The 27461-nt window shown below is 39.2% G+C and overlaps 1 protein-coding gene across 5 annotated transcripts in view; it reads right to left on the reverse strand.

Moving 5' to 3' along the window:
• Positions 1–4575: 4575 nt before the first annotated feature.
• KYNU (kynureninase) overlaps positions 4576–27461 on the reverse strand; it is an 89414-nt gene continuing 66528 nt past the window's right edge. For all 5 annotated transcript variants that reach the window (XM_054043893.1, XM_054043891.1, XM_054043890.1 and 2 more), the window contains 4 exons: positions 18564–18616; positions 16926–17011; positions 12735–12965; positions 4576–9490 (listed from right to left, as the gene is read on the reverse strand). In XM_054043893.1, coding sequence (XP_053899868.1) covers positions 9347–9490; positions 12735–12965; positions 16926–17011; positions 18564–18616 — 514 coding nt within the window. In that variant the 3' untranslated portion in view covers positions 4576–9346. The remainder of the gene's footprint in view (positions 9491–12734; positions 12966–16925; positions 17012–18563; positions 18617–27461) is intronic.

The following is a 27461-nucleotide window of genomic DNA, read 5'->3' on the forward strand; positions in this document are numbered from 1 at the left end:
TAGTCACATAACTCAGGCACCTGGGCCCCCTTCCCTAATTTGGTCTGGTGCTCTTCCTCAGAACTACATGTTCTTAAAGGGGCCATGACTTAGAAGAAGGTCCCCACTACCCTTAAAGGAGACAGGCCATCTTTTTTTAATAGATCACTTTGAGTTTGGTGGAAAACTGGGCTTTTAGGTCCCAGCTCATCAAGGTACTTCAGCACGTGCATAACCTTATGCATGTGAATATTCATGTTGTTATGCACATGCAGAAACCTTGCAATGGTGCTCCTGCATGTGTCAGAATGCAAAGTAATCCTTAAAACGACGCAGTGGCTACCACTGCTCCATAATGTTATGGCTCACTCACTACAAAACAGTACCTCCCACCAGATCTAGCATATATATTACATGCTTACTGAAATTTTAAATATGGTATTACATTCTTTATATTATATGAATAGATTAAAAATAGTCAGCAGTGATTTTATGAGATCAACTTAATAAATCCCTTTATCTTTCCATTCTAAAGATTTTTTTCCCTCTCCTTAATATTCAAGGCAGGGTGCACATAAATCCCCCCTGAATCACTGGGAAAATAAGCCCCTAAATTAATGACTGTTGAACCTCTTCCAATATAAGCATTTGAAAGAAAGATACTTAAGGGAAAAAGAAAATGACTTTTTTTTTTCCTGATCTTTTGAAGACTGAATGATTTCCCCCCATTCTACAGAAACAGATTCCAGACTAATTTTTCCTACTAGAGGCTTTAAAGTATAAAACTCATCAAACATCTTGTCCTCTGAGACAATGTCATCTAAGTTCAAAGGATGTATAGCCCTGCAAAACTGATGTCTTATTTCAGAGCTAACGCCTTAGCTTTCATTGAATGTTTGATTTGATGAAATTAAACCAGTTTTTACACATTCTCTAAATATGAAAAAAAAAATTAGAAGACACAGCCAAATCTCATAGGTCTCTGGAAAACATTATATATATAATAAGAATATTCAACCAGAGGTAAAACATTCTTTTCAATCCATTTATGCCTATCTTTTTTCAGGATAGATTTATAAGATACTGTTTTTTGCAGTTACTTTTTAAAGATTCTTATGACTGAAAACAAAAGTCATGCACATTATTCATTTTAATGAATGTTTTTCACAACAAAATACCAAAAGGAAAATCTCTGCATTAGAATCAGGTTCTGGTTTAGTGATGGGTAAACTTTAAGGAGTTTGGAGATTTTGTTTGGTCTGGGTTGCTAAACAAAGGTCATTCGGAAAACCTAAAGATGATAGACTCCATTTATGTCAATTTTGGTAATACTGACTGAAGATAGGCTTTTCTCACAATATTTCCAGACTTTTGAGGGTATTTTAGTTTTCTGTTTCAACTGAAACAAGAAAGTGCAAAAATAGGTGTGTTATAGATCCACAATTCCTCTATAATTCATTGCTCCTAGCCATGGGCTAGGTGAAATGAGGGACTAACCCCACCTCCACCCGGAGGTGGAATAATAATCCTTGATTAATTGGTTTAAGTTATAAATTTGAATGAAGAGGTATTGTTTTTTTCCCAGCCTCACCCATTCTCAGTGATTTTTTTCAACCCTCTTGTAGCATGTGATGCTTCAGCTGATAGGACACTATAGCAACAGGAGAAAATTAGATGCTGTAAGGAGATTTGAAAGTCCGTCATCTCTGAACCAGCTTCTTAACTATGGTTTCACCCTATAATATTTGTGTTTAATGATGGAGTCTGAGATTTTCAAAGGTACCTAAGTGCTCAAATCCCAAAGACTTTCAGTGGAACTTGCACTCCTAAATCACTTAGGCCCAGATTTGAATGGAAGTTAGCTTTGAGGATCTGGGCTCACTCAATGATCATATTTATACAGTGACTTTCATCTAGAAGGATATGATCACACATACAGGAGGCAACACCATAAATACACCATAAATAGTTCTAACTAACTAAGTAACTTTCACTTTGGTCTTCATCCTTCTGACTCCAATCTGGGTAACCCACTGATTTGATCTCTTGTCTGCTCACTGGACTCCAAAACATCACCTGCAGCAGTCCTGCAGTGAGTGCTTCTTTCCTTAGTCTCACCAAGATGGAGACCTGAGTCCTAAACCCAGATGTCTGTCCCCAATCTCTAACTCATGACTGATTCCCTGAAACTTCCTTAAAGTGGCTCTTCTTGGTCCTTTTCTTATTGGCTCCAGCCTTCAAGGTAAGAGACATCCAAGGCTCAGATTGAGCCAATACACATGGCACAGCATGCCAGGACCTCTCATTCTGTCCTTCTTGTTCTCCAGAATTAAATCTTTCACTTTAAAAAAAAAAAAGTATCTAGCCCTTATAGTTCCTGAGATAAACTCTGGTCACATTTTTGAGGCTAAGGAATTCAGTGATGTCTGCCTGTGCTTGCAGAAGCTCAGAGAATAGTCCTAAGAAGTGAGATCTACTCTATGGTGGTAACTCAGAAGCCCAACAATACTACTTTCAGTAGCAACATTGTTAACTCACTGCTCATCAAGGCATATAAGGAAGAAGAAAGAGGATCATGTTATGCAGATCTGCACAGCATGCCACAAGATACAGCTCCTTTTGGGCAGCACCAGTGAGTGGGCTTTGAAGAAACCACTATTTCCTCTTTACCTGATCAAGAAGGAACCAAGTCCATGGAGCCATTCACTAGGGCATTTGATTTCCCCATGGGCAAGGCAAGCTCAAAAAGCCCATCAGGACATATTTGCCTCCCTGAGAAGAAGACACCCGAGGAACCCAGCACACCTCACAGATGTTTTTGTACTCCAATGAGGGGAGATGAGCCCAAATAATCCTGGCCTTATTTTTAATAATTTACTGTTTACGGCATTTCCTTTGGGAAGAGCTTATTTGTGGGTGGTGCTTAGGAGAGTACCACTACTCTTTTGTGTTCTAGTCAGACCCTTGGAGTCATCATGCCTTGCCTTCCTAGGGTGGGTCCTTAGAACCTCTCTCCCGCTCTGTGTGCCAGAGATCTTTCTGCTCACAGAAGATAGTTTCTACATTTCCCAGCTCAAACATCAACCTTACCATTCCTACCCCATGCTGCAGCAGCTCAGCCCAGGAAAGAGATTAATAGCCCTCACAGAGGCAATGACAATAAGACTTAGCATGTGTGATGGGTGGCCCTTCACAAACAACTAACTTCTCTCAAGAGACCTGCATCCTGCTTTCTGGGCAGGAAGTATCATTATTGGAAAGTCTAGCAGTATGTCCAGAGAAGTGCTGACATTTTCAAGCCCCCTAGTTGCAAAGATCTGAACTGCTCGAGTAGGCTAAAAACAGACTAGCATTAGTGATGGCATCTGTGACCCCATTTTAGGGCATTCGATTTAGTATGTGGAAGATAAAGTAAAATACTACATGTTGGGGGCATCCTAACAGGGTGCATTATCAAATTTTTAGTTGAATGACACTTCCATTCTTATCTTTCTACTTCCTATCTGAGAAACGGTTTGTTTGTTTTCATTAATACTTTGTACTTCTACAGTGGATTCTATTAAAAATAACCAGACAAGCAAACATTTACTGACCCACAATATTTGACTGTACCACAGTATTTTCTTTACTTAGAAGGTAAGTATATCACAGAAATTTTACCTATCCAGGCTGGAGCTTGTCACATTATTTTTTTATAATGGTGTCTCATTAATAGGACCTTTCATGAACATATCCCAGCGTATTTTGCAATCATTAATTGCCAGTAAGCCTCAGGATACACATGTATTGCTGTAAATTGGACTAGGAGTTCCAGCCCATCCTCCCACTGCAACCACTAGACAACACTCTCTCCACTGAAAGGGATGTTCTCAGTTCTGTGAAACAGTTTTGTTGGTGCTCCATGTAAATTTGAAGCCCATACCTGATGTTGCAAATGGTACATGTCAGGGCTTCCTAGATTGGGCCCAGAAGAGAGTCATTATAGTCAAATTTTGGTGGAATCACCAGCTGGTTTTATGTGTGTGCTCTTTTTATTTAAGATGCGCTTTAACTAGGAAATTACTGGGACAGTATCCACATATATCTTTGTATTTATACTTGGCAATGATAAGAATACAGTTTCCTTTTATTTCCAAAGAAGCGTTGTCAGTGTTCCTTGTCCTCACATATACTTTGGAATCCTGTATAAATCTTATCCCCATCTTCAAGTCACTTTGAGTAATGATTTGCTATGCCTCTTCTGCGTTGATGCTGCCTCATAGCAGAAGGAAGTTTGCTGGATATACGATTTGGTCATATTTTAACATTATGACAAAGTATTGAAAATCTTTCTGTAAAATACAAGTAACAAATACATAATTCTCTGATTAACTTCCCTCAGTGAGTGGCTATATGCACTGTACCCCTCAATCAAGTTATAATGTAACAACTTTTTGGATACATATTTTGAATGCAGGATTTGTTCCTTATTTTCTAAAGCAGTTTCATATTGTTTGATTAATTACTGAACATGGAGATAAAGGGATCTTTGAAATTCATACCTTGGAGTATTAACATGTACTCAGGACTAGATGTAAATGTCAGAGACAAAAAAGATCTAATGAACTCTTTATTGGCGAAATACAGTATTGCAGCTGCATATTAAATGGTTTGTAGCTAGCATGTGACTTCAAATCAAAATAACCATAGAGATGCTTACTTAATACATGGACTTTCATTCAACATTGATAATGTCTTCTTTTGGGCACTGTAGAAGACATTTGGTGTGCTAGAAATTGTAGCAGTTGGTCATTTCATTGAGGTTTAGTAGATTTTAGTGAGGTTAGGAAATTGTCCAGGAAAGAAGCTGTGTAGCCGTACAAGTACTTTTCTTGCTGGAAAATTACAACACCATAAGTTTTCATTTTCCCTGATGCCTTCCCTTCCATAATAATGGCTTCAGGATTTAAATCCTTTGCTGTTATTGTGACTTCAAAGCCTTAAAACTGCAATTGAATGAAGCAGTTCATCTGTCATTATTCAAATATGAAACAATTATGATGAAATAAAGATAGAATTCCACTGAGAAATACCCCCAATCAATTTTCACTTATATTTAACTAGAAACATAAAATGATACTTAGACAAGTACGTTAGGTAATAAAAACTAGGAACATAAAAATATGAATTGCTGACCTATAACTTATTCATTTCTGAATGTTAGAAGCCCTGTAAATATATTTCACAAATATTGACAAAAGTCTAGGCTTAGCATGGAAAATCATTCCTTGGCTGGTTGGAAAAAGTGACCAACTTCTGTAGGTACTAAGGCCAGATCCACAAAGGGATTTAGGCATTGCAATGCTCAGCACTGACCTTTAGGCACCTGGGAAATCACCTAAGCTCCCTGTATGAGGAGAGTTAGGCACCCTGGAATGTGATGTGCAAAAGCCAGCACATTAGGCAGGGAGCCACCAGAGTTAGCCAATAAGAGACACCAATGAGAAGGGTGTGTCCTAAGCCTCCCCCCCTTAGGGAGTTTGGCACCTACTTCTGCTTGCAACCCACAACTGGGTGCCCCTCTCCCAGTATCAGGCAGCTCAGGGGCCTAAGTAATTTCTTGCAACTAATACCACATAACCTGGTAGTGGAGGAGGGGAAGAGCAGTATCTTATAACCTTTAGCTCAGTTGTTAGGGTACTCACTTGGAATGTGGAAGATCACAGGTCAAGTCCCCATTTTGCCTGATGAGAAAAAGGGATTTGAATGGGGAGCTGCTATTAAAATGGAACTCCAATAGGAGAGATTGAGAGTACCTCACATCAGAATATCTCATGGACTAATGGTACTTGGTACAGGCACTGATTTGCACCTCTGATTTTCCCAAGTCAGCTGGGGACAGCTATGAAGCCAGGTTCCAGAAGGACCTGAAGCTGCTGTAGAAGAACAGGGCCTCCAGTGACTCCCTCAGTGTTCATGCACGTCTTGAGAGATGAACAACTTCAGGGGACTGAACTCCCTGTTTGTTCTGGAAGGAAAAATCTGCCCTCTGTCGCCCCCCCCTATCCTTCCAATTACAGTATCTGGGCAAAATTCTGCAAGTAGAACCTATGCAGTTTCTACTTCCCCAGGTTTTTCAGCAGCTGTGCATGATCTGAGCCCAAGTAATTAAGGAAATCTACATAACAATAAATTGTCCTGTTCAGAGAAGGATGACAGACTCCCCTTTTCTTTGGTATGAGATTCCCAAATATTGTCACAAATGTCTGTCAGCCCCCTGGCATTTTTTTTTCAACACTACCAGAGTATTTGTTCCCTCCTGCATCTTTAGATCCTTACATCTTGTAGTTTAATTTGAAAACGTAATTTCTTCCAACCATCCTAAAATTAAATCTGATCACAATTAAAATCCAGTGGTACTGAATACTGAATTTAAAATCCGAGACATAATTAGCTAGAAGCATTTTGGGGTGTATACAACTAATTACTTTAGCACATAATTATTTCTGATTTTACTTTGACAATCATAACTAAAAGCATTTGAAAATGTAGTTTATAATCTTCATTTCTTATACAACAGTTTTTCCACTAGATCTTTTCACTGAATAATATGTAAAATACTGACACCTAATGTTAACTTTCAGTATTATTCATTTAATAAAACTTTTGTATTGGGTTTGTGGAAAATATTTAAAATTAATTGCTGAACTGTAATTTTACTTTAGTAAAAACTTTATAGCCTCTAACATTTTAAACATAAGATGTTTGGATATATTATGGATAAGCAGACACTAGTGGAAGTAAGAGTGGAAGTCAGAAAAGCTGAAGCATCAAGTGAATTTTGCTGTATCAAACTTCACTCAAATAGAATATACGTCTATGTACATAGAATTAGCTAGTTAATGTTTACCCAGTGGTTTTTAAGTGCCACAGAAGGGCAAAGTATATAACATTCATTAACAAATTGTTTTCAGGTCATCGGTTGAGCTTTACAGGGAACAGGAAGAAATTTATCTTCCTCTCCCTGCACGTAGTCCATGATCCAACAAAATATTTAGGCACATGAGGAGTCATATTCAAGTCAATGTGTTGAAAGCGATGCAAATTCTGAAGTACTTTACTAGACTGAGACCACAAACTTGTATCTCCCACTAAACCAAAGGGACCAATACCTGCTAGTGACTGGTCTTCCAATAGTTATTTAGGACCAGATTCCAACACTCCTACTTACCCTGAGTAGTCTACTTGTTGAGTAGTCCTGCTAAAAATCAGTTGGACTACTTGCTGAGTAAAGTTTTGTTCAGCATGAGTGGTGGTGTCAGAATCTGGCCTTTTAATAGTAAAGTTACTAAGCATTATGTGGAGGACAAATTGTGGTTACTCCACAGTATTATCAGCAGTGTGGTTGCTTCACAAGTGCTAGCAGAATTTCTCTTATGTACTATGCCCTACATCACATTCACTAATTCTTTTCATTCACTACACTATATGTGCAATGGTACTTTTCTAATTTCATGACATTATATGCACTCAGTCTTCTCCCACCTACAGAATATCATGATTTTATAGTGAAAATACTTGTCCTTTAATCAAAAATGAAAACAAAGCTGTAACCACTGATGCACAGATACCTGAGCTGCAATTCAGTAAAGCTTCTTTGATTAAAAAGAAACTGTTTTAATGTCATTGTAACTGCTATATCATGCTTTAGTAAATCCTGGGGGAAATACAAGAGGCACAAAACCAGAGCTTCAGTGTTTGATCCAGACCTAATACCTAAGGCTTTTGGGGATCCCCCTGCCATGCCCCCTTAATGTAGGAACATCCCCCATTGGTCTTGTTCACTGATGTGTAGAGGTGTGTCAGAATAGGTGGGGGTGTGGATGGCATGCCTAGTGCTTTGGGAATCCCACTTTATGGAATGGCTTTTACCACCCAAAGCAGTTTAGTCCAAAGGCTTCCCTCACTCCTCTTTTGGCTTAAAATTCAAATAAAAAGAAGCTCTGAAGTAGCACTAGAGGCTATTTTCAGGAAGTATTGACCAGCATGTGAGATGTGATATTGCCTGTCCTGTTTGGCATACCCTTGAATTACAGATAATCACATATACAAAGTTCTTGTCACATGAGAAAATTTACCCATTAAACTTAAATCAGTTTTTAAACTGATTTAATTGAACTGGGGCAAATCCCTGTGTGGGTGCTCATATTTGAGTTTAACAGTAGGTTATCTCCTTTTTGTCAGACAGTGGGGTGTGGGCAGCCATACCTAGTGGTTTCAGCACCAGACAGTAGATAAATGCCAGGACCAAAGTCAGAAATCAGAGCAGAGGGTCAGAACCAGGTTACCTGGAATTAGACAAGATGGGAATGGGGCTGGGTCCAAGTCCAAGTCCGGCACAAGCAAGCATAGCAGCTGTCACAGGTAAATACTTTGAACCACCACCAAATTGCTGCTGCTGGGTTTAAGAATGGTCTGCTGACTTTTCCCACCAATCAGGCATTGTAGTTAATCATGCAGCCTACTATACAGGCCAGCTATGCTTGTTAGGTTGCCTAGAGACTGGTTCTGGTGCAGGTCCTGTTTCCTGACATCTTTAACTTAAGCCATTTCCTAATTGACTTCAGCTAACCAGTTAATAAGCCTTATTTAAACCAAAGTAAGTGTTTAAAATCACAGTTATATAAACCAGTAACTTTCTCATGTAGACAAACCCTGTCTACATGGGTGCAAATATATTACTCTGCTTGAAGGTCCCTCCCTTCATGCTGCTAAAGTGGTGTAAAGTGGCTGTAATATAATGAGAATTCACCACTTTGGCCTTCTGAGTGAAACAAAAGCTCAAAATGTTTGCTCCATTAGAGGTTTCTCAAGCACCAACTAATGACTTTACCAAAAAAAGCAGATTTTCTTTTTAAAATGTACCTATGCATTTATTTAAACAGAATTGATGCTAATTAAAACTGCAAAATAGGTTGCAAACTGTTGGTACATTACTGAAGTAATAAGCCTAATATTTCCATTCTTTGTTATGCATCATATTGTTATAGTACAATGAGATTTTTTATTTTTTTTATTTATTGAAGTCTTCACTTGTTCCTCTTCTCAAGCCTAATGGAATGAAACTATAAAATGTTTTAGAAAAGTCCCATTAAAATGTACAGATCATAAGAACTTGTGTAGTCAAAGCAAAGAGGAAATATTAGCTTTAATAAAAAGTACAGTCTATTGTAAATAACTATTCAATCACCCCCACCCCCTTTTTGTTGTTGTTGTTGCAAATTGCAGTGAATATAGCCTAGTCTACTAGAAGGACAGAATTGCTCAGAAGAATAAATGCATCTTAGTCAGAAATAGATTAAAAGATACAGCTGAGCCATCAATAAGATCAGGATAGTGCAGCATTGTTTGCTGCCTGTTTTGCAGATGTAATTGCAGATCCCAGGATTCCAATAAATCTGTGCACATCATGGAAAGAATTGTAGAGAGGAACTGGGGCAACACGAAGAGCTTTTGGTTCTCGCATGTCACACTGCAAAACAGAAAAGGAACGTTTAATAAATTAATGTCACTTCAAATGTATTTGTCACAAGAAAAAGCTCACCTCTTCCTTGCCTTCATGCAATAACACTAACTAAAAACCAGCCCACCCTCTCTCCCTAAAGTCTACTGCAAGTTCGAGGAAGAGAGATCCTTTTGTTTGCCAGAAGCTGGGAATGAGTGACAGGGAATGATCACTTGATGATTACCTGTTCTGTTCATTCCCTTTGGGTCACCTGGCACTGTCCACTGTCGGAAGACAGGATACTGGGCTAGATGGACCTCTGGTCTGACCCAGTAGGGCCATTCTTATATTCTTATGTACATCTTTAAGGTTGAGACAATAAAGATACAATGAATAATGGCATATTACAAGAACCTAGCTGTGGGATCAAGATTCTGGTCCATGCTGCTACCTCTTTTACACCTCTCTGGTGAAGTAAAGCGCCTCCAAGGAACATCCCCAATACAGAAACAACATAGGCAGCCCTACACACCCTCTCCCTTCTGTGCAGCCCCTGCAATAGGGGATGTTATGGGGAGTGTCCAGAGCACTCTGAACTCTGGGTATTCTGTGCTGCAGAACTGACTTATGCCAGGATCTACATCGGCCCCTGAAGCAGCCCAGAATTAGGGAAGCACTCATCTGGCAAAAAAGCCATCTTTGCCCCTCACCCATGGGCAACACCTTCTGCACTGTGAATCCTGAGAGGCACAGCACTGAATATGGCCCGGATTCTTGATAAAAAGTATGCACAAAGTAAGTTTTATAATAAAGGTACAAATAATGTCACAAGACTTGCTGTGATTTTGAACTTAAATATTTTGCTGAATAGGATAATCTCCTAAAAATGAAACATTACTGTGTCCCAATGACAAGGCAACAGCATTATGCCCTATGCCCTCTTAAAAGCAGTAGTTCCTGGAATTCCTTGGCAGCACCAAAACACATAAGTGTATTCTGCCTACAAGTATTGCCCTTTGGAAACGCAAGTCACCAGCAGAAATAGATCTACTATATCATTTATATGGCATTAGACTATCATCCCGCCAGCACTTCTAACCTCCAAACACATACCTTAAATACCTTAAATTCAGGCTCTGATACCTTCACTTTTTTTGACCTGTGCTCACTGGTTACCAGCTTTCAGTTACCTTGCTATCTGAACTCTAGAATATTTCTCTAAGGAGAATACTGTTTTTTACCTCTCCTACTGTATGTATTGCTAACAACAAGGTTCTGGTTTTTTGCAGATCATTAAAGGAACTGTTTTATCTGAGAGCTCCTTACTGAGTATTATACATTTTGTAGTGTTTTTGTAGTCATGTTGGTCCCAGGGAGAGAGACAAGGTAGGTGAGGCAATATCTTTTTTTGAATCAACTTCTGTTGGTAGAAGGGGAAAGCTTTTGAGCTTCACAGAGCTCTTCTTCAGATTTAGAGAAAATAACCTTTTAGGTTACTAATAAGTGTCAGTTAGAGGAAGATGACATTGTGGTTTAAGATATGGGGTTTGGGTTCAAATTTCTGACTCAGCCACAGACTTCCTGAGTGAGCATTGGGAAGTGACTTCACCGCTCTGTCTCAGGCTTCCCATCTGTAAAATGTTTCTGTTTCTTTCTATTTAGATTACAAGCTCATTGGGGCAGGGATGGTCTTCTACTATGTACATAGACAGCACCTTCCACAGTGCAGCCTTGATTAGATCTGTGGTGAATTATTGATTTTTCAGATTCAGTTCTGGAGAAAAAAAATCAAAAAGAAAACAAAACCTGTTTCAGGGTCAACCCACACACATTTTAAAAAAATATTTCAATGAACTGAAAAATTGGAAAAAAATATTTTCCATTTTAGGAAACTTGAACTGTTTGATTTTATATATATATATATATATATATATATAAGCAAGCAAAGGAAATGAAGGGCAAGATTCACAGGGAGATGTAGGTGCCATTCACAAAACAAAGAGGGTGTAGTGATGCCCTGTTTATACTCACTACTTAGGGCACTAACCTGAGAGAGACTCAGGTTTAAATCCTAGCTGTAGGGCAAGGACTTGAACCCAGGCTTCCTACAGACAAGATGAGGGCCCTAACCCACCACACTATAGGCTACTTTAGGGAGGGCCTCTCTCAATCTTTCCTGTTGAAGCTCTTCCATTTTGTATAAATAATTAAAGCTCTTCATAGGCACATGACTAGAACCCAGGTGGTCTCCCTCTCCTCAATGAGCACCCAAGCTATAGTGTCATTTTCCCTTACTGGCATGACCTCCTCCTCCTCTTCAGTTTTGTGAATGGTACCTACTACCCCTTGTGAATCTAGCTCCCCAAAAAATCAAAATATTTTGGAAATATCAAAATTAACCACTTGGACATTTCTATTTGTTCGACTGAAACAATTTGCCAAAAATAGCACAAATTCATGAAATGTTTCAATTGACCCAAATCTACATTTTTCAGCCAAAAAAAAAGAAAGGGTTTCAGCCACAAAATTTCTCCCAGCATTAATGCTAGTCTCAGGTAATGATAATAAATCAATGCTGTACAGAACATAGAGAAAAAGAATGATGGTCTGTACAGCCTACAGTCTAGCAGATGATCTATAAAATGTGGGTAATAACATCCACTTATATAAATTTCTTTCAGAGCTAAAGATGAATTATGAAAATATTTTATTATTCCATTTATTCAGTACATAAAAATCTGAAGGCTTTTCTGAATTAGCCACACCTCTTCAATCAACAGAATTAGCCTGGGAATCTCAAGATGTCCTTCTTGTTGAGATTCCTGGCACTTTCCAAATGGGTTGGAAATAGCCTTCCTTTACACTATGTTAACGCTGGAACGTTTCATATTGAGTGGGAGAAAACAGAGCAGTGATGTATAAAACCAGACTGTTTGTTTATGGTGTCTGTGGGGGGTGAGGAGGTGGGGAAATGTGAAGTGAGGGGGAAGTTATCCAAACATTTCTAAATCTGCAAAAAGAGTTTGTTCAAGTTTAGGGTGAAAAAAATCATATTCTTGTAATCTGAATATTGATAAAGCTTCTCTTTTATTATAAATAAGAAATGTATCCTCTGTAGGCCTGATCCAAAGCCTATTGAAATTAACTGGGGCCTTTCTCAGGTTTTATATGAAATTATACAGAAATAATAACAAAAATGATTAACTCGGTGCAGTAGAGTCATAAAACAAAGCATGGAAAAATCAGCAGCAGGGAAGACTGATTTACTCACAGCTATTCCTCTTTTTTCCAGTTCTTTAAATACAGATTTGATTGGAGCAGAAAAAACTAGTGTGAGCTGGCATCCTCTTTCCTCAATCTGAGGTGGTGTGATTATTTTTACAAAGGGTTTCTCTGGATTTGCTTTATCCTCACTGTAGTAATGCTTTATCAGATACTCCAAGTAACCCGTTAGCAGAATGGATTTCCTTCTCAGTGCTTTCATTGTAGTTTGACCAAAGACCTACAAGGATGTAAATAATTAGAAAGATAATCCATTGCTGCAGCTGAAAACAGAAACAATAAAACAGAAACCTTCCAAAAAACCCTTCCATTTTTGTCCTTTTCAATAATTTTAATCATTTCAAGAGCCACAATATTCTGGGGGCTGTATTCTTCTATCTTTAATCATGTTAAGTATTAGCTTTCTCTGTAAGTAGTGCCCCTGGAACCAAGTAGTAACATGCTACCCCAGGGTAAATGAGGGTAGCAGAATTGAGCCTTAGAAAATACAAGACTATGTGCTTTAAGGGCCAGGTGTAAAGGGTCTCCTTATCTGCTGCTGCAATAGTTCTGAACACATTTACCTATGCACATGGGAATCTGAACATACAAATCAAGTGGCTAGTAGGGCAGGTATCTGGTTTGTGAATAAATATTGTCCATAAATACTGCAGGCTCCATAGTGCCACTACAATAAAAAATATGGGTGCTGGACCAGGACTAAGAATGAAAATAGCAGTTTCAAAAATCATGGGTCAGGCCCTGGAACATCTTGATATTGGCTTAAAAACCATGAGGTTGGTTTTTTTAAATAATACATTTTGAGTCCATTTTACTTGCCTTCTGGTCTTTGGAGCCTTTAGGATTCATGTTTTTAAGCTTTTCTCCACAACTACGGTGTTTGGAAAAAACTGTTTCTTTCTTCTTTTCTAACTTTTAAAAAAAAGGCTCTTACCCGACTCCAGGAAATGGTGTTTTAAGAGAAACTCCACATTCCACAAGACTCATGATAAAATTGTAATAGGTGGTGACACTATTTAACCCTGCTGCCACACTGAGGGGGACAAACAGTTTTGCCAAAATCTGTTAGGAATAAAAAGGAGGCATGTGTCTCTCACTTCCCCCACTGGCAGGTCATATGGGATGGCTCAGTTAAGGAGGACAATTGAAAATATGATTTTAAGACCAAGTTTAAAAACAAAACAAAACACAACATTTTGTTTGTGCATGTTGCAGGGCCAAATGACAAAATAAACTTCCAAGTACTGATTGTCCCTGAAAACCAGGTAGTTAAATCTAAGGCCAAATTCATGGAGATATCCTATCTCCTAGAACTGGAAGGGACCTTGAAAGGTCATTGAGTCCAGCCCCCTGCCTACACTAGCAGGACCAAGTACTGATTTTGCCTCAGATTCCTAAGTGGCCCCCTTAAGGATTGAACTCACAACCCTGGGTTTAGCAGGCCAATGCTCAAACCACTGAGCTATCCCTCCCAGCCCCAATTCCATCCCCTACATTTTAATTTATGTCATTGCAGCTGATTGTGCCCTCTAATGATTGCAGACTCAAAAATCAGACCCTGAGGGAGAAACTTCAGAATAGTATTTAAATCATACTACATTATAATATGAAAATAAAGAGTATAAAGTAATTACAGGAAGAGATAGCCAAGAGATCCCACTTAATTTACAGCATGCTGTCTCCTCCCTGCTGAATATCCACAGGCCATTGATTCCAATACTATCATGGGCATGGAGTAACCTGGCCTAAACACAGCTGAAATGCCACATCTCCTATATGCAGCGGTGTGCAAGATGTGGCTGGTCAGGCAGAGACCTTGCAGGGAGATACTGCTGCAGTGGAGGTGGATATAGAATGTGAAAGGGTCAGGAATGGATCAGCATCTTCATGGATGGAAAACCTAAAACTAGAACCGCTCCTGTGCAGGAGGTATACAAAAGACTTTGCTGGAGCTACTGGGTTTACAGGAGGAGGAGGATTCTTGATCCCTCTCTTAGGTTGCTGGTAGAAAGCCTGGTTACTTGGTTTTGTTCAAGGAATATTTGCCGTCTGAGTGGACTTTTTCAAAAAGTTTTTTTTTAATGTGGCCATGGAGATCTTCCCACCACACACACTTTAATCCATAAAAGGGAACAGCTAGTGCCATAACAGTCACTTTAAGCATTATTGAGGCTTCAGCACTTGCAGTTTTCATTGTTTCCATTGGAAACACTGCCTTCTGCTTAATGTGTCCCAGTGCAGGATGGCATACAATTTCACAAGCCATCTCTTGCCAGACATGAAAACTATTCTGTTTCCCACTGTCCTAGAGCAATTAGAACTGGGAAATCCTGTCTGTGCCAAAAGGGTAATGCAGGCATGAAAAGGGGAGTCAGTGGAATATGATCAGCTATCGCTCTTTGAGACTCCCTGAGGTGGGCTAAATTACATTCACCCACACAAACTGGAGTAGTGACAATCTGGGTCATAGCAGAGCTGCTTTTAGCTTATCTCTAAGGTCACTTAAAGTTTAAAAATATATTGAATGTTTAAGGACCAACAGAATAAATTGTCAAACAGAACAAGGTATTTCTGTGACCTTTTGCAGTCCTTCAGTTTAGTATGTAATGCTGGAGAGAAAAGATAGCCTCAGCTGGCAATTTTCTGACTTTAAAGGTTTGTTTTGTACATGTCTAAGATACTTTTTGTTTTTCATAACAAACAGATGAAAAGGTAGTGTGAGGGAGTTGGTTTTTTGTTCCAGAATTGGCTTCACCAGTACAACTAGTGCTAATAAAATGATTTTGGAAACTATTTTTAAAAATTATACCCTGTTCAGACTGGCCACAGAACATTGCTAACCAAGATTGTTTTAATCTGATTTTTAAAAAACAGTTTCTGAAGTTTGAGAGTATTGCAGCATAGAGAAAGCTATGCATCACTTCACCTTTCATCCACAAATGATCCCCGAGTGATTGAGAATCATTTGTACAGGGATACATTCACCCATCACAGAAATGCAGCCATGTCTGGAGATGAAATGTGGCAATATGCGACTGCACCACCACACAGGACATCTAAAGGGGTTCTGAATGTTTTCCTAAATGGGCTGAATTCTGCTCTCAACGTCTGATCATGGGACCTTCTGTGCATGGATTACTCCCATTCCACCATCATGGAAAAAATTTCCCTTCCCATGGCCTTCAGAGGGGGCACTCTCCTGGTTCAGGAATTAATACGGGAGGATATAGTATGGAGTGTGAGGGCCAGGGAGATGCAAATCATCCTTCCACTACTCTGATGTACTTCCCAAGTAAACTAACAGCCCCAGGCTGTAATTGCTTTCCACTCCCAAACCCTATAGTGGTAATCCCTCTTTGAGGAAGTCTCCAAAGGCCAGATACCAGCTGCTGAAGTTCTGCTGCCAGGGAATAAAGGAGATGGATTCTCAGAGCTAGTTCAACCACGCAAGATCCATGACACTGGGTGGCCAGATCCTGTTTCTTCCATATTGAACAAACCTTACCCTCCTGACAAAAGAATTAAGAAGAAACTGTGTGTCGAGTTTCCTGCAGTTTTCATAGGTAAACTGCAGTGAGGCACAATCTGCCCATCAGTTACACTGGTGTGAATCTGGAGGAACTCCACTGAAAACAGCAAAGTAAGCTGAAGTCAGGAGGAGACAGTCTGGAGCTAGAGGTGAGTAACTGAGAGCAGAATTTGGCCCTGCACATTCAGAACATTGAAACATTTGAAGTGAAATGTCAAACCAGGCAAGTCCAATGAAGCCTGAAATCAAATAAAATCTTGCCTGATTCTGGGTTTTGAGTCCCACCAACAAATACTGCCAAGATTCATTTTATTCTTTTGGCAGAGGCAGATAAAATGATTCTGTTAAAAATCTCACCTGGAAACGTTCAGTTTTAGCACAATGATTTTGTATGATCTGATGAGTTTCCATCAATTTTGTTTTATTTTCATCTTGAGTTCTTGTATTCAGATCAACCCAAAATATAAAACAAGTGTAGGGTTGCCAATAGAAAGGTTTGTGAAAAGTCAACCATATCTCTCATAACCACATGTAGTCCTGGTCTAAATTTTACATTTTTAAAGAAAGACAATATTGATGAAAAATCTAAGATTCCATTCTACAATTTGTAGATTCTTAAAATTCATAGTCATAAGAAATATAACTACCTACCTCTAAACTAGCATGCAGTGCACAGACCAATAACATTGGAGGATTTGATAACCGAAATCCATTGATTCCAGGACTTAGTTGCAATTCTGGAAAATTAATAACTTCTGTTAGTTTTATTTTTTTATTTGTTTTATTCATTCAATTAAAACTTTCACTAAAGTCAGTGGGGCCTTAGGATTTGGTTCATTATCAGAGAACATGTTTACTCCACTTGCAGCTACTATTCTTCACATTGGAGGTACTCAAATTTTATCAACTGAAGGTTACATTAGCAGCTTTCCAAGAGCCAGAGGACTGCAATTAATTTTCATGTACTTGAACATATTAAAATTGCCTTTAGGCCTGATTCCCTTCTCACACTGGTGTAAACTACAAGCATCTGTATTGAAGTCAATGCAGTATAAAAGGAGTACAAAACCACAGTAATTGAGAGGAGACTCAAGCTTTTATCTTTAATATGAATAAGTGGCTTGTGGAGACTGCAGATTGCAGTGGTCCATCTTGAGCTAAACAAAGTCCACTTGGATTAAATGGAATACCACATACAAGGGACATGTAGTGTCCATAAACCCTTTTAGGCCACTACAGAACTTGGGGGGGGCAATTAACTTCCAGGCCAGATTTTGGTTACCACTGCTTTAGGCTTTGAAATTTCATGTGATCATGCAAGCACCAGAGCTCTTTCAATGGAAGGGAGCACCTCCCACTCACTGTGAGGACTTACTAAACTCATCTTCCTCCTGTGAACTGCCTCTACAAAATGACTTCAAGACTAGTCTTTTGTGAGTAGGAACCCAAAGGAGAGGGAGTGGAGAGTGTTTGAGGTGACAGATTTAATTTTTTATGCTTTAGAAGATGACATGTCTGATGATGGCTCTCCAGCAAGACTAGCCCAGTCTCTCTCTATACTTTTGGCCAGAATCCTTGCAGTATCTCAAACAGAGGACTGAGGCCAGCAGTGTTGACCCAAAGTCACACTGGCAAGGACTCACATAGCAAAGCCACAAAGCAAGATTCTAACCCTCCTGCAGGCTGAGGTCTCCTCTAAGATAGATGGGGTTGGAGGAGAGACTGACCTCCAGATTTGTTAAGTACTCCTGTGTGTCCATGCACAAGGCTATAACACAGACATTTCACTTCTTTTGAAACAGGTCATTGTTTTATTTTATACCTCATTAAGTTCTAGCTTGGGGTAGTAAAGCCACAATAGATGGCTGTTTTCAGTTAGGGCCAAATTCAGCCCCCTTCATTCATGTTTCTCATTCATTCCAATGGAATTACTCCCACCATAAAGTATTACTTAATATGAAGAAGGAAACCTAGTAGGGTAAGTCAGGTGCTTTTGAAAATTTTACCCATAGTCCAAGTTTGAATTTTTGAAAGGCCTTTTTGGTGCATTTGTTTGAGCAAACCATCCTGAAGCAAACAACTAGATTGACATGACAGTAAAGCAAATTCATTACATATGTTACTTCATTGCCTTCAGTGAAGCTGCACAACATCAGGGATGAATTGGGCCTTAATAGGTTTAACACCAGTGAGCAAATATAAAGTCTTGTAATTTCTATTCAAAATAATGGTGAACAGCGATGAATGCAAGTTCTAAATCATGTGACATATTTAAAGAAGTATACATACTGTTTTCCATGAGAAATCTAGTTTTGAATTCATGACCCCACCAGCCTATTAGCCTAAAACATAACATGGAAAAAAAACTGAAAAAACAACAAAATCTTGCATTGATATATTTTAAATCTGACATGAGAGTTACTAAATAGCTTCTCATACACTAATCAAATAGTATCAGAAATACAGTAAGTTATGTGGATAGCTGACATTAACAACTTATTTATGTGACTTGGCAATTTCTGTTTAACACTGAAAGATGATATTTATGATAGTTTTCAAACAATCAATCTATTGGGACTCTATTAATGTTCATTTTGTCTAAATTCATCTTACAAACTGAAAAATAAAGCAGAAATATTTCCAGTGTTATGTTCCTAATGGCTAAAAGGACAAACACAAATCTGCTTTGGTAAATACTGAAAACCAAAGGACATTATAAATCTGACGTAAATCCACAAAAGCAAAGATATGAACAGCAAACAAAAGATAGACAAAGAGGCCTTTGAGTAAATGGTGCAGTTGTTTCATCGTTCCATTGCAATGTTGTGCTGATGTGAATCCCAACCTGGCAATAAGTTTTCAGATTATGAAACTGGATTTATTAGTCAATAATATGACCCCGTTTTTTAATGCAATTTAGTCCCATTTAATTCATAATTATATTTTTGAGACAATATGCTGAAGACATTTCAGGGTGTTTTTTTTTTCCAAAATAGAAATATTGCAGAAATTTAAATAAAATATGAAATTTTTCACCAAATATTTTGCAGTGACCTAGTATTTACTATGAGCCAGCTCATGGCCCAGCTCATGTGGTCATAACAGGATATGAGGGGAGTAAGGCAACCTCACGTCACCTCGTGTGTGGTCTCTGTAGACCTGGGGTCTCAGCACAAAGGGTTAAACTGGTGCTGGGTACCCAATACACATCTCTAAGCAACTAGGTGGCTTTTTTTTCTGTGGCTCCATCTTCACCATGCCAGCCAGTACAGTTGAGCTATCATTGTGTGGAAGGCTAGAGTGTGTGTGTAATTTGCTCCTAGCAAGAGCTAGCAGCAAATTACTTTCCACTGGAGCAAACAAGGAGGGAAGGAACAAACGGTGCTTCTCTGCACTACTCCTGGAAAGGCCTAGCCACATGTTGCCCATTAAGAAGGCCAAACTGTAAAAGTCCAAGATAGACGGGACTAGATTGGTCAGTCACACTGTATGTGAAGAATTGTTATACAAACTATGTACAGTGCCAAGTAAAATGCTTACTTGCTATTTCTGGATAATTTCACCCCTATGAATAGATCCATCACTCTCATCTCATTGTATTATTATAAAGCAAACATATGAAATAATATATAGCTAAAGAATAGTCTTACTATTCAGTCACATGGAAATCAACAATGAAATCATCCATTCATTTCAATGAAATTTTTGTCAAAAATAATATATTTCTAATAAAACATAATAAAAGCTATTGCCCAAATAACTCAGATGCTGGTGCTCTGAATAATAAAAAATGCATCATCAACTGTTTTATAGTATTTCACAGTATCTTTCCTCTATAATAGTTTACCATCAAACACAATATTACACAATGATATTATAATAAAATCCCATTGAAATTAATGGTGCAAGTATTCCATTGAGTCCAATAGGCTTAGCATACCAAAAAAACCCCACCAAACATGAAGTACACTACCTAGAATAATAGTGTGTAGTAAGGTTAAAAAAATACTAAAGAGCAATTTACTAGTTGGGCCATGCCATGCACTCATTCCTCAGGCAACAGAAGTCAACAGAGACCCATAGACATCAACAGGAGTACTGTCCAAGTAAAGACTGATGAAGGACTACAGTCCTGGACTTCAGGTTTTAGTTCAGGTGAGACTCCAAAAGCTTGGTGTTGTATCTAAACTTATTGACTCTGTGCAACTGGCCTAGAACAGGACCTGTGGTTCATCATGTCTAGAACTTGGAAACTGAAATTTCAGAAATTGACTCAAGTTTGTTGATAGAAATGCATGAAATTTAAAGCTGGTGTAATTTTTTTAAATCGTATTGCCTGTCCCTACCATTACTAAAACACTGACAAGCTACATTTCTTTTTGCTGTTCTAGAACTCCATAGGCATCATACATGCTGGATGTTTAGATACAATTCTGGTTCTACACCATCATCAATCCAATTTTTCCTATGGATGTCATTTGTTTCGTGTACGATATGTCAATAGGATTCTTAGAGGTTTTATATTTATACACACACACACACACACACACACACACACACACACAATCTTTATAAATTAGCAATTAACAGTTAATAATTTTCTGTGAAAAAAATTGAAATCAGGGCTGCCACTGGTATGCCAAATTTCAACCTGTTATGATGTGAAATAGCTGAGGTTATAAATCCTAAATATAAGGGTTTATAAATGCATAGTAAAAATAATAGGCAGTAAAATTGCACAGTAAGATGAGGTAGTAAAATTTCTTATTAAAGAGTAGCTACTCTGCATGCAAAGTGGATATCCCAAAAGGCATTAATTATTTCAAACGTTCTTGTTTTCAAAATACCAAGGCACCAGTTTATAACTTTCTATTTAAATCTGAGCCGTGATTTTGGCAAAATCTTGTAATACCAAAATGCGTGAAATGACAAAAAAATAGATTTTTTTTTATGTTCCTGTACTTAAAGTAATTTGTCCCCAGCCAAGTTGGGGAATTAAATTGTGTTAGGAGAACTAGCTGTTGTAAACCAGACATGACTGTTTTACAAACCATGATAAAAATGCTTTTTAGATTAGAGGAAGGACTTGTTCTGGAAACATGCTTTAATAATCTCTATTGGGAACGGACTCTTACTGAAAATTTGCACATATGGTTATTTACACATATAGGTACAACCAGACTGGAGATTTGTCACATTTTATTATAACACAATTTGAAATGGCCATTTCAGCTTTGTATGTGTATTTGTGTTTCTGATATGTGTTGGATTATTAGCCTTCTGACATCCCACAAACAGCTAAAGATCATACAGCTTCTTAAGATTGCCCTGCCAATATGCTTCAGCACTGAGAACCTCTCAGGGTGAGAAGGTATTTCAGTCCATGGATCAAATGGACATAGAGACTCACAGCTGAGCTTGTCAAAAAGCAGTGCTAATTAGGATCGTGTTTTTTGTGAGAGGTACATGTGATCACATAACTGTACTTAGAGCTAAATCATTTTTTTGTTTTGTTTTTTAAGTAAAAATAATTCCATTAAAAAGGGAAAGCACTTCGGTCCATTTTGTCTCTAAAATAAAGCAGGAATCCTAATGTTCCTACAAGAAAGAATATTTGGGGGTATTTTTGCTATTTCTGAGCTATACACATCACTACTTTTTAAATGTTTAATACGCTGGGTTAATGCACACTGTTACTTGCCTAAGTTCATTACACAAATAAAGCATGTAATTAAAGATCATTAAGCATATTTCATTGGTCTTGTTTTACCCAAAAACATTCTCCCATTTTGCAACTCAAGAGGCATAGACAGCAGATTTATGGAGGGGAAAAAATATGCCAGATAGGCGCATCAGCCTCTCATTTGTTCCTATTTCTTTTAAGCACATTTACACCAGGGAACAATCCCTTCAGTAAGTATTTTTATTTAGCTCAGTTTTTTCCCACATCTGTGTGTGTTAGACAGAAGCGCTGGGCATTCATAACTTGAGTCGTTTCGTTTGTAGTTGCATTAATGATGCAAGAGTGTGGGATATAATGATCACTATGTATGTGCGGTGAAGACATCAAAGAAGATCCAGTTAAAGAACATAGAAGAAATACAAAAAAATTCCTTTGACCTTTGCTTCTAAGTAACAGATGATTATGCAACTCATTTATAATTTACAATCTGAAGAAACATGTGGTTCATTTGCCTTCTTTTGGGGGGGCGGAGGGGGAGAACCCTCCCGAAACTGTTGAGCAGTGATACAGAAAACAAGCAAACACTATTAACACAGCCTGACTTTCACAATCCAGGACAAAGCCTTCTATGAACCATTCTGTCATCATATTTTGTGAGAAATCATTTTAAGTGTTCATGGGAAAATATGCTAAAAGATATAACAGGAAAATAACAGTGTAGGATTTATGACACTAAATATTTATTAAACTCTCAAACTTCACTACGTATGGAGTATAATGGTCTCCATTTACTAGTCAGATCTCATCCTTGCCTGGAAATGTCTTATGTTTTACTCAGATGATATAGAAATACTATATTATTGGATTTATATAGTTTACCTATGCTTGGCTTTTTAATCCTAATATCTGAACGGATTAAGAAAATGAAAAAACAAGAGGTAGGCAAACCAAATAAGGAGAAAAATACAAAAGACTTGTCCCTCCCCCTCTACCCTGCCAAATCTTTGCCCATTCTTAAAAGTAAACTTAAGATTTTAAGAATTGAAAACGTTGGATCCTTTCTTTCAACATACCGTCTTCTGCTAACCAGATGGGAATGCAACCAGTAATGCTGGAAATCTCATGAGAAAGTCTGGTCTATAGAGCAGATCAAGACATTTCAGAATTCAAAATTCTGATGAAAAAAATATGAAATTTTCACAAAAATATTCCTGTTAATTTTGACAAGCTCAATTGTTCTCATGAGATTTTCAGCCCACTTTTGCTGACCCAAGAGTTGTGCATAGTTTGGAAATGCATCTGAAATTTTAGATTCTTATCTGAAGAGAACAAGAACTCTGAACCTCTTGTGATGCTCCCATCATTAGAAACAATCCTTATTTTCTCACATGATTAACAATTGCTATGAGGAGGGTTACTTACCTGTTACTGGAGGTTCTTCAGGATGCGTGGTCCCTATCTGTATTCCACTGTGGGCGGTTATGCATGCACATCATGCACCTGGAGTCAGAGAATTTGAAAGTAGTGTCCGTTGGTTGGTGAATATGCCCTGGCTCACCTTGTGTCTCCAACCAAGGTGATAAATGGTGGTGTGGACCGATCACTTCTTCAGTTCCTTTTCCACCGCAAATCAGATAAGATCCAAAGTACAGGGGAAGGAGGGTGTGTAGTGGAATACAGATAGGGACCACATGTCTTGAAGAGCCTCCAGTTACACTCTTCTTCTTCGAGTGATGGTCCCTATTGTATTCAACTGTGGGTGATTGACAAGAAGTACCCAAGTAGGGGAAGGGTGCATGGAGGAAGACAGTAGCATTGATCAGAGAACAGCCATCCCACAGGTGGCATCAGCAACTAAGTCCTGTACCAGGGCATAATCCTTACAAATGTGTGGATGGAGCTCCACGTGGCTTTACAACTATCCTAGGAGGTTAAATCCTGATGAAATGCTATGGTAATTGCTTGAGCTCTAGTAGAGTGAGCTCATACCCTGTAGGTGGAGACGTTCAAGAGCTGAGAGAGTAGAATGCAACCAGATATCCATTTGGAAATTCTCTGGGTGGAGATGGTATGCCCTCTGGCTCTCCCCACTATAGCAACAGTCTCAAGGACTTCCTGATTGGTTTTGTTCTCTGCGGGTAAAAGGCTAAGGCTTGTTGACCATTGCACAAACATGCGGTTTCGGGAAGAATACACGTAAGTGAATTGATTGGTTAAGGTGAAATTCCAAAATCGCTTTTGGTATAAATTTGGGGTGTAGGCGTAAAGAAACTTTATCTTTGTGGAACACAGCATATGGTGGGTCTGTCATCATTGTTCCAAGTTCACTGACCCTCCTCACCAATGGCTACAAGAAAGGTGACCTTCATGGAGAGGAGCCTTTAGCAAGTAGCTAAACACTCAAGGGGGGCATTGTTAGTACCGAAAGAACAAGATTCAAGTTCCATTGGGCCACAGTCTTTTGAGGAGGTAGGAAAGTTCTTATCAAGTCTTTCCAGAAATGATTGGTTAGTGGGTGTGCGAAAATAGTGTAGGTGGATGGAATTCACTGATTGCTGCTAAGTGGATTTGCAAAGAGCTGAGGGAGAGACCCAGTGTTTTCAAAGATAGGCTATAGTCTAAGAGAGTGGAATATACATCTCTTCTGGTAGAATGGTTTTATCCAGGGGAGGTCCTTGATGGTATTCTAGACCCCCCAGGGGAATCCTGAGGCATGAAGCCAGGACTCCCTTTGCATAACAATGGCAATAGCCATGGCTATAGAGGTAGTATCAGCCACATTGTCTACAGATTGGAGGGCAGTTCTGGCTATTAACTAACTTTCTTCTATCAGAGCTTGGAAACGAGTATGATCCTGCTGTGGGAGGCCATTGGCGAATTCCTCAAATTAAGTATAGTTCAGGAAATAATATTTAGCCAATAGCACTTGATAATTGGCTATTGTGAACTTAAGACTGGAGGATGAGAAAACCTTCCTCCCCAGTAGATCTAAATGTTTACACTTCTTGTCTGTGGGAGTAGATCTGGGATGTTATTGCCTGGACCTTTCTGAAGTGATCTGAGCCACCAACAAGTTGGGAGTTGGGTGAGAGAATAAGAATTCTGAACCCTAAGCCAGACCATAACATCTTTTTGCCCCTTTTGGGGTAGGAGCACAGGTGGCGAGGGTATGCCGCACTCTCCTAGCCAGCTCCAGTATGGCATCATTGACAGGGAGGGCAATTCTCGCAGGTCCAGAGGTATGGAGGGTGTCCAAGACCCTGTGCTGGGAGTCCTGGATCTTCTCTAGTAGACTCTGAAGTTCCCTGGTGACTCTGCATAGAAGGTCTTGGAACTGCCTGAAGTCATCTGAAGGGAAAGGAATGTCAAAGTCACCTCTTCATCCAGCAATAGTAATGGTAGTCTGGCTGGTTCTAATGGAACTAGAGCATAGTACTCCTCCCTCCCCTATCGGATCCAGGGGAAAATATGATGGTTCCCTCAGAGGGAAGAAAGGTGATGACTCCCTGGCAGATCGGATAGTTTCTGAAGAGGGGTACTCGTCCCAGAGTCACCAATATGATGAGTAGGGGTTGACAGGTGGTCACAGGGGTCCCCATGGCTGAGTCAGGGGAGGTGGTGGTTGGTCCCAGGGCCATGTGGATCTCCTGGGGAATGGGTAAGGATAGTATGGGAGAAGCGGTTCATCTTAGGGTTCTGAATCTCCCAAGGAGAAAAAGGCTGACTTGGGTTAAAGTGGTGGTACTGCTTGTGCTGTTGGAGAGGTGTAAGTTGTCTATGCTGGGAAGCAATCGGCTCTGTTCTGAATGGCATCAGAGCTGAGGACACGAAAGATTCCGACCCAAACCATGTGGCAATGAGAAGGAACTGAAGAGGCAGTTGGTCCGCCCCTCCCTTTATCACGTCGGTTGGAGGCATGAGGCGAGCCAGAGTGCATGCACTGCCCAACAGCCGCTACTTTCAAATTCTGCCATTCCAGGTGCATGGATAACTCCCACAGTGGAATACAACAGGGATCATTACCCAAAGAAGAACATGTACGGTATGTAAGAAGCAATGTGGTCTAGTACTGAAACACATGGGTGCCCAGTTAGGACTCCTAGCATACATTTTCCATTTTTTTAAGCTGACTTGCTATGTGATTTAGGGCCTGATTTTTAAAGTTAGGCATGATCAGTTGAACAGATAGTCTCATATACCTAATTACAGGCAGAAAAGAACCAATTATCCTCTCAAACCAGTGTAAAACCTGTGCAAGTTGGGGGAAGATCAGGCCCAAACATTTGATATTTGTGCGCAAATCAGGTATTTGTGCATGTGGTCAGTTAGGGGCTTCCCACGAGTTTTGCAAACTGATTTGGTTTTCATGGTCACAGATTCAACAGATTGAAAAGCTCGAGTTCCAAACACCCAGTTTTCTCCTCAAAATAATTGTCACTGTAAACCCATAGAAACAACTTTGCTTCTATGGGTTCATTCTAGCACTTCACAAAAATGCCGAGAATGTTAGTGAAACCGTTCATTTTATTTATCTATTTTTTGTGTTTTATAGTCTAGAGGTTGGGGACCCATGCATGGGACTTGGGAAAACTAAGTTCCGTTCCCTTCTCTATCACAGACTTCCTGTGTAGCCTTGGGCAAGTCATTTAGGCTTGGATGCACAGGAGTTAGACACCAAGTCCATGTTTCAGGCACTTAAGTCTCTGTTTTAGCACTACTGGGATGCACAAAACTCTCACAAAATCCTCCAAGCACCTAAACTCACTCAGTGACTACGTTTTTGAAGTAAAAGATCTCTAGGCATCTAAGTTTCTGCTCTGGGCACGCACACTGCTGCCTCTCTCTGGGCACCCAGGCATTATCTACTGCTGAAGCCACAGCACAATTCACAAACCAGGGGAAGATAGGCCTTTAGCCATCTGAGGTGCATGCAGGGCCCAATCAGGAAGGCACCTGCTAAGCATGTCTGCTGGATCAGGCCATGCATGTGAGATCACACAAAACAGATTCCCAGCAGCTATGTTTAGAACCCTATTTGTTTCTCTGTCCAGCGACTCACTTATTGGAACAAGACATACCCTATACTCCATGTTGTGACACAGGGACAGAAAGCGTTACACACCTAGCAGGCTAATTGACCCAGAATCAACTTTTAGTGACATATTAGTAGAGAATGGTTGTGTTTTTTGTGTGTTTACATATATATTGTTAAAGGTTGACCATGTAATAAATGGTTCTTATCTAATTGCTATATTCTGTTAATTCAGTGATCAAAAGAAGATGTCAACAGATGAACTGTGAATGCAGTAATATCATTATTTTTATTTCTCTTTGAAGTTTGTAGTAAACTACCTGTAAATGTCTGAAGATGGATAATTACCTTATGCTAGCTAATCATCTGTGATGCTTAGGAAATAGGAGATCTACTTCAAAGCTAGGATAATTGCCTATTGTTCACCCAAGGACTGCATGCTGCCAAGAAGCTATGGATGGCCTATAAAGCT

This window comes from Malaclemys terrapin, chromosome 11 (assembly GCF_027887155.1).
Source record: "Malaclemys terrapin pileata isolate rMalTer1 chromosome 11, rMalTer1.hap1, whole genome shotgun sequence".
NCBI lineage: Eukaryota > Metazoa > Chordata > Testudines > Emydidae > Malaclemys > Malaclemys terrapin.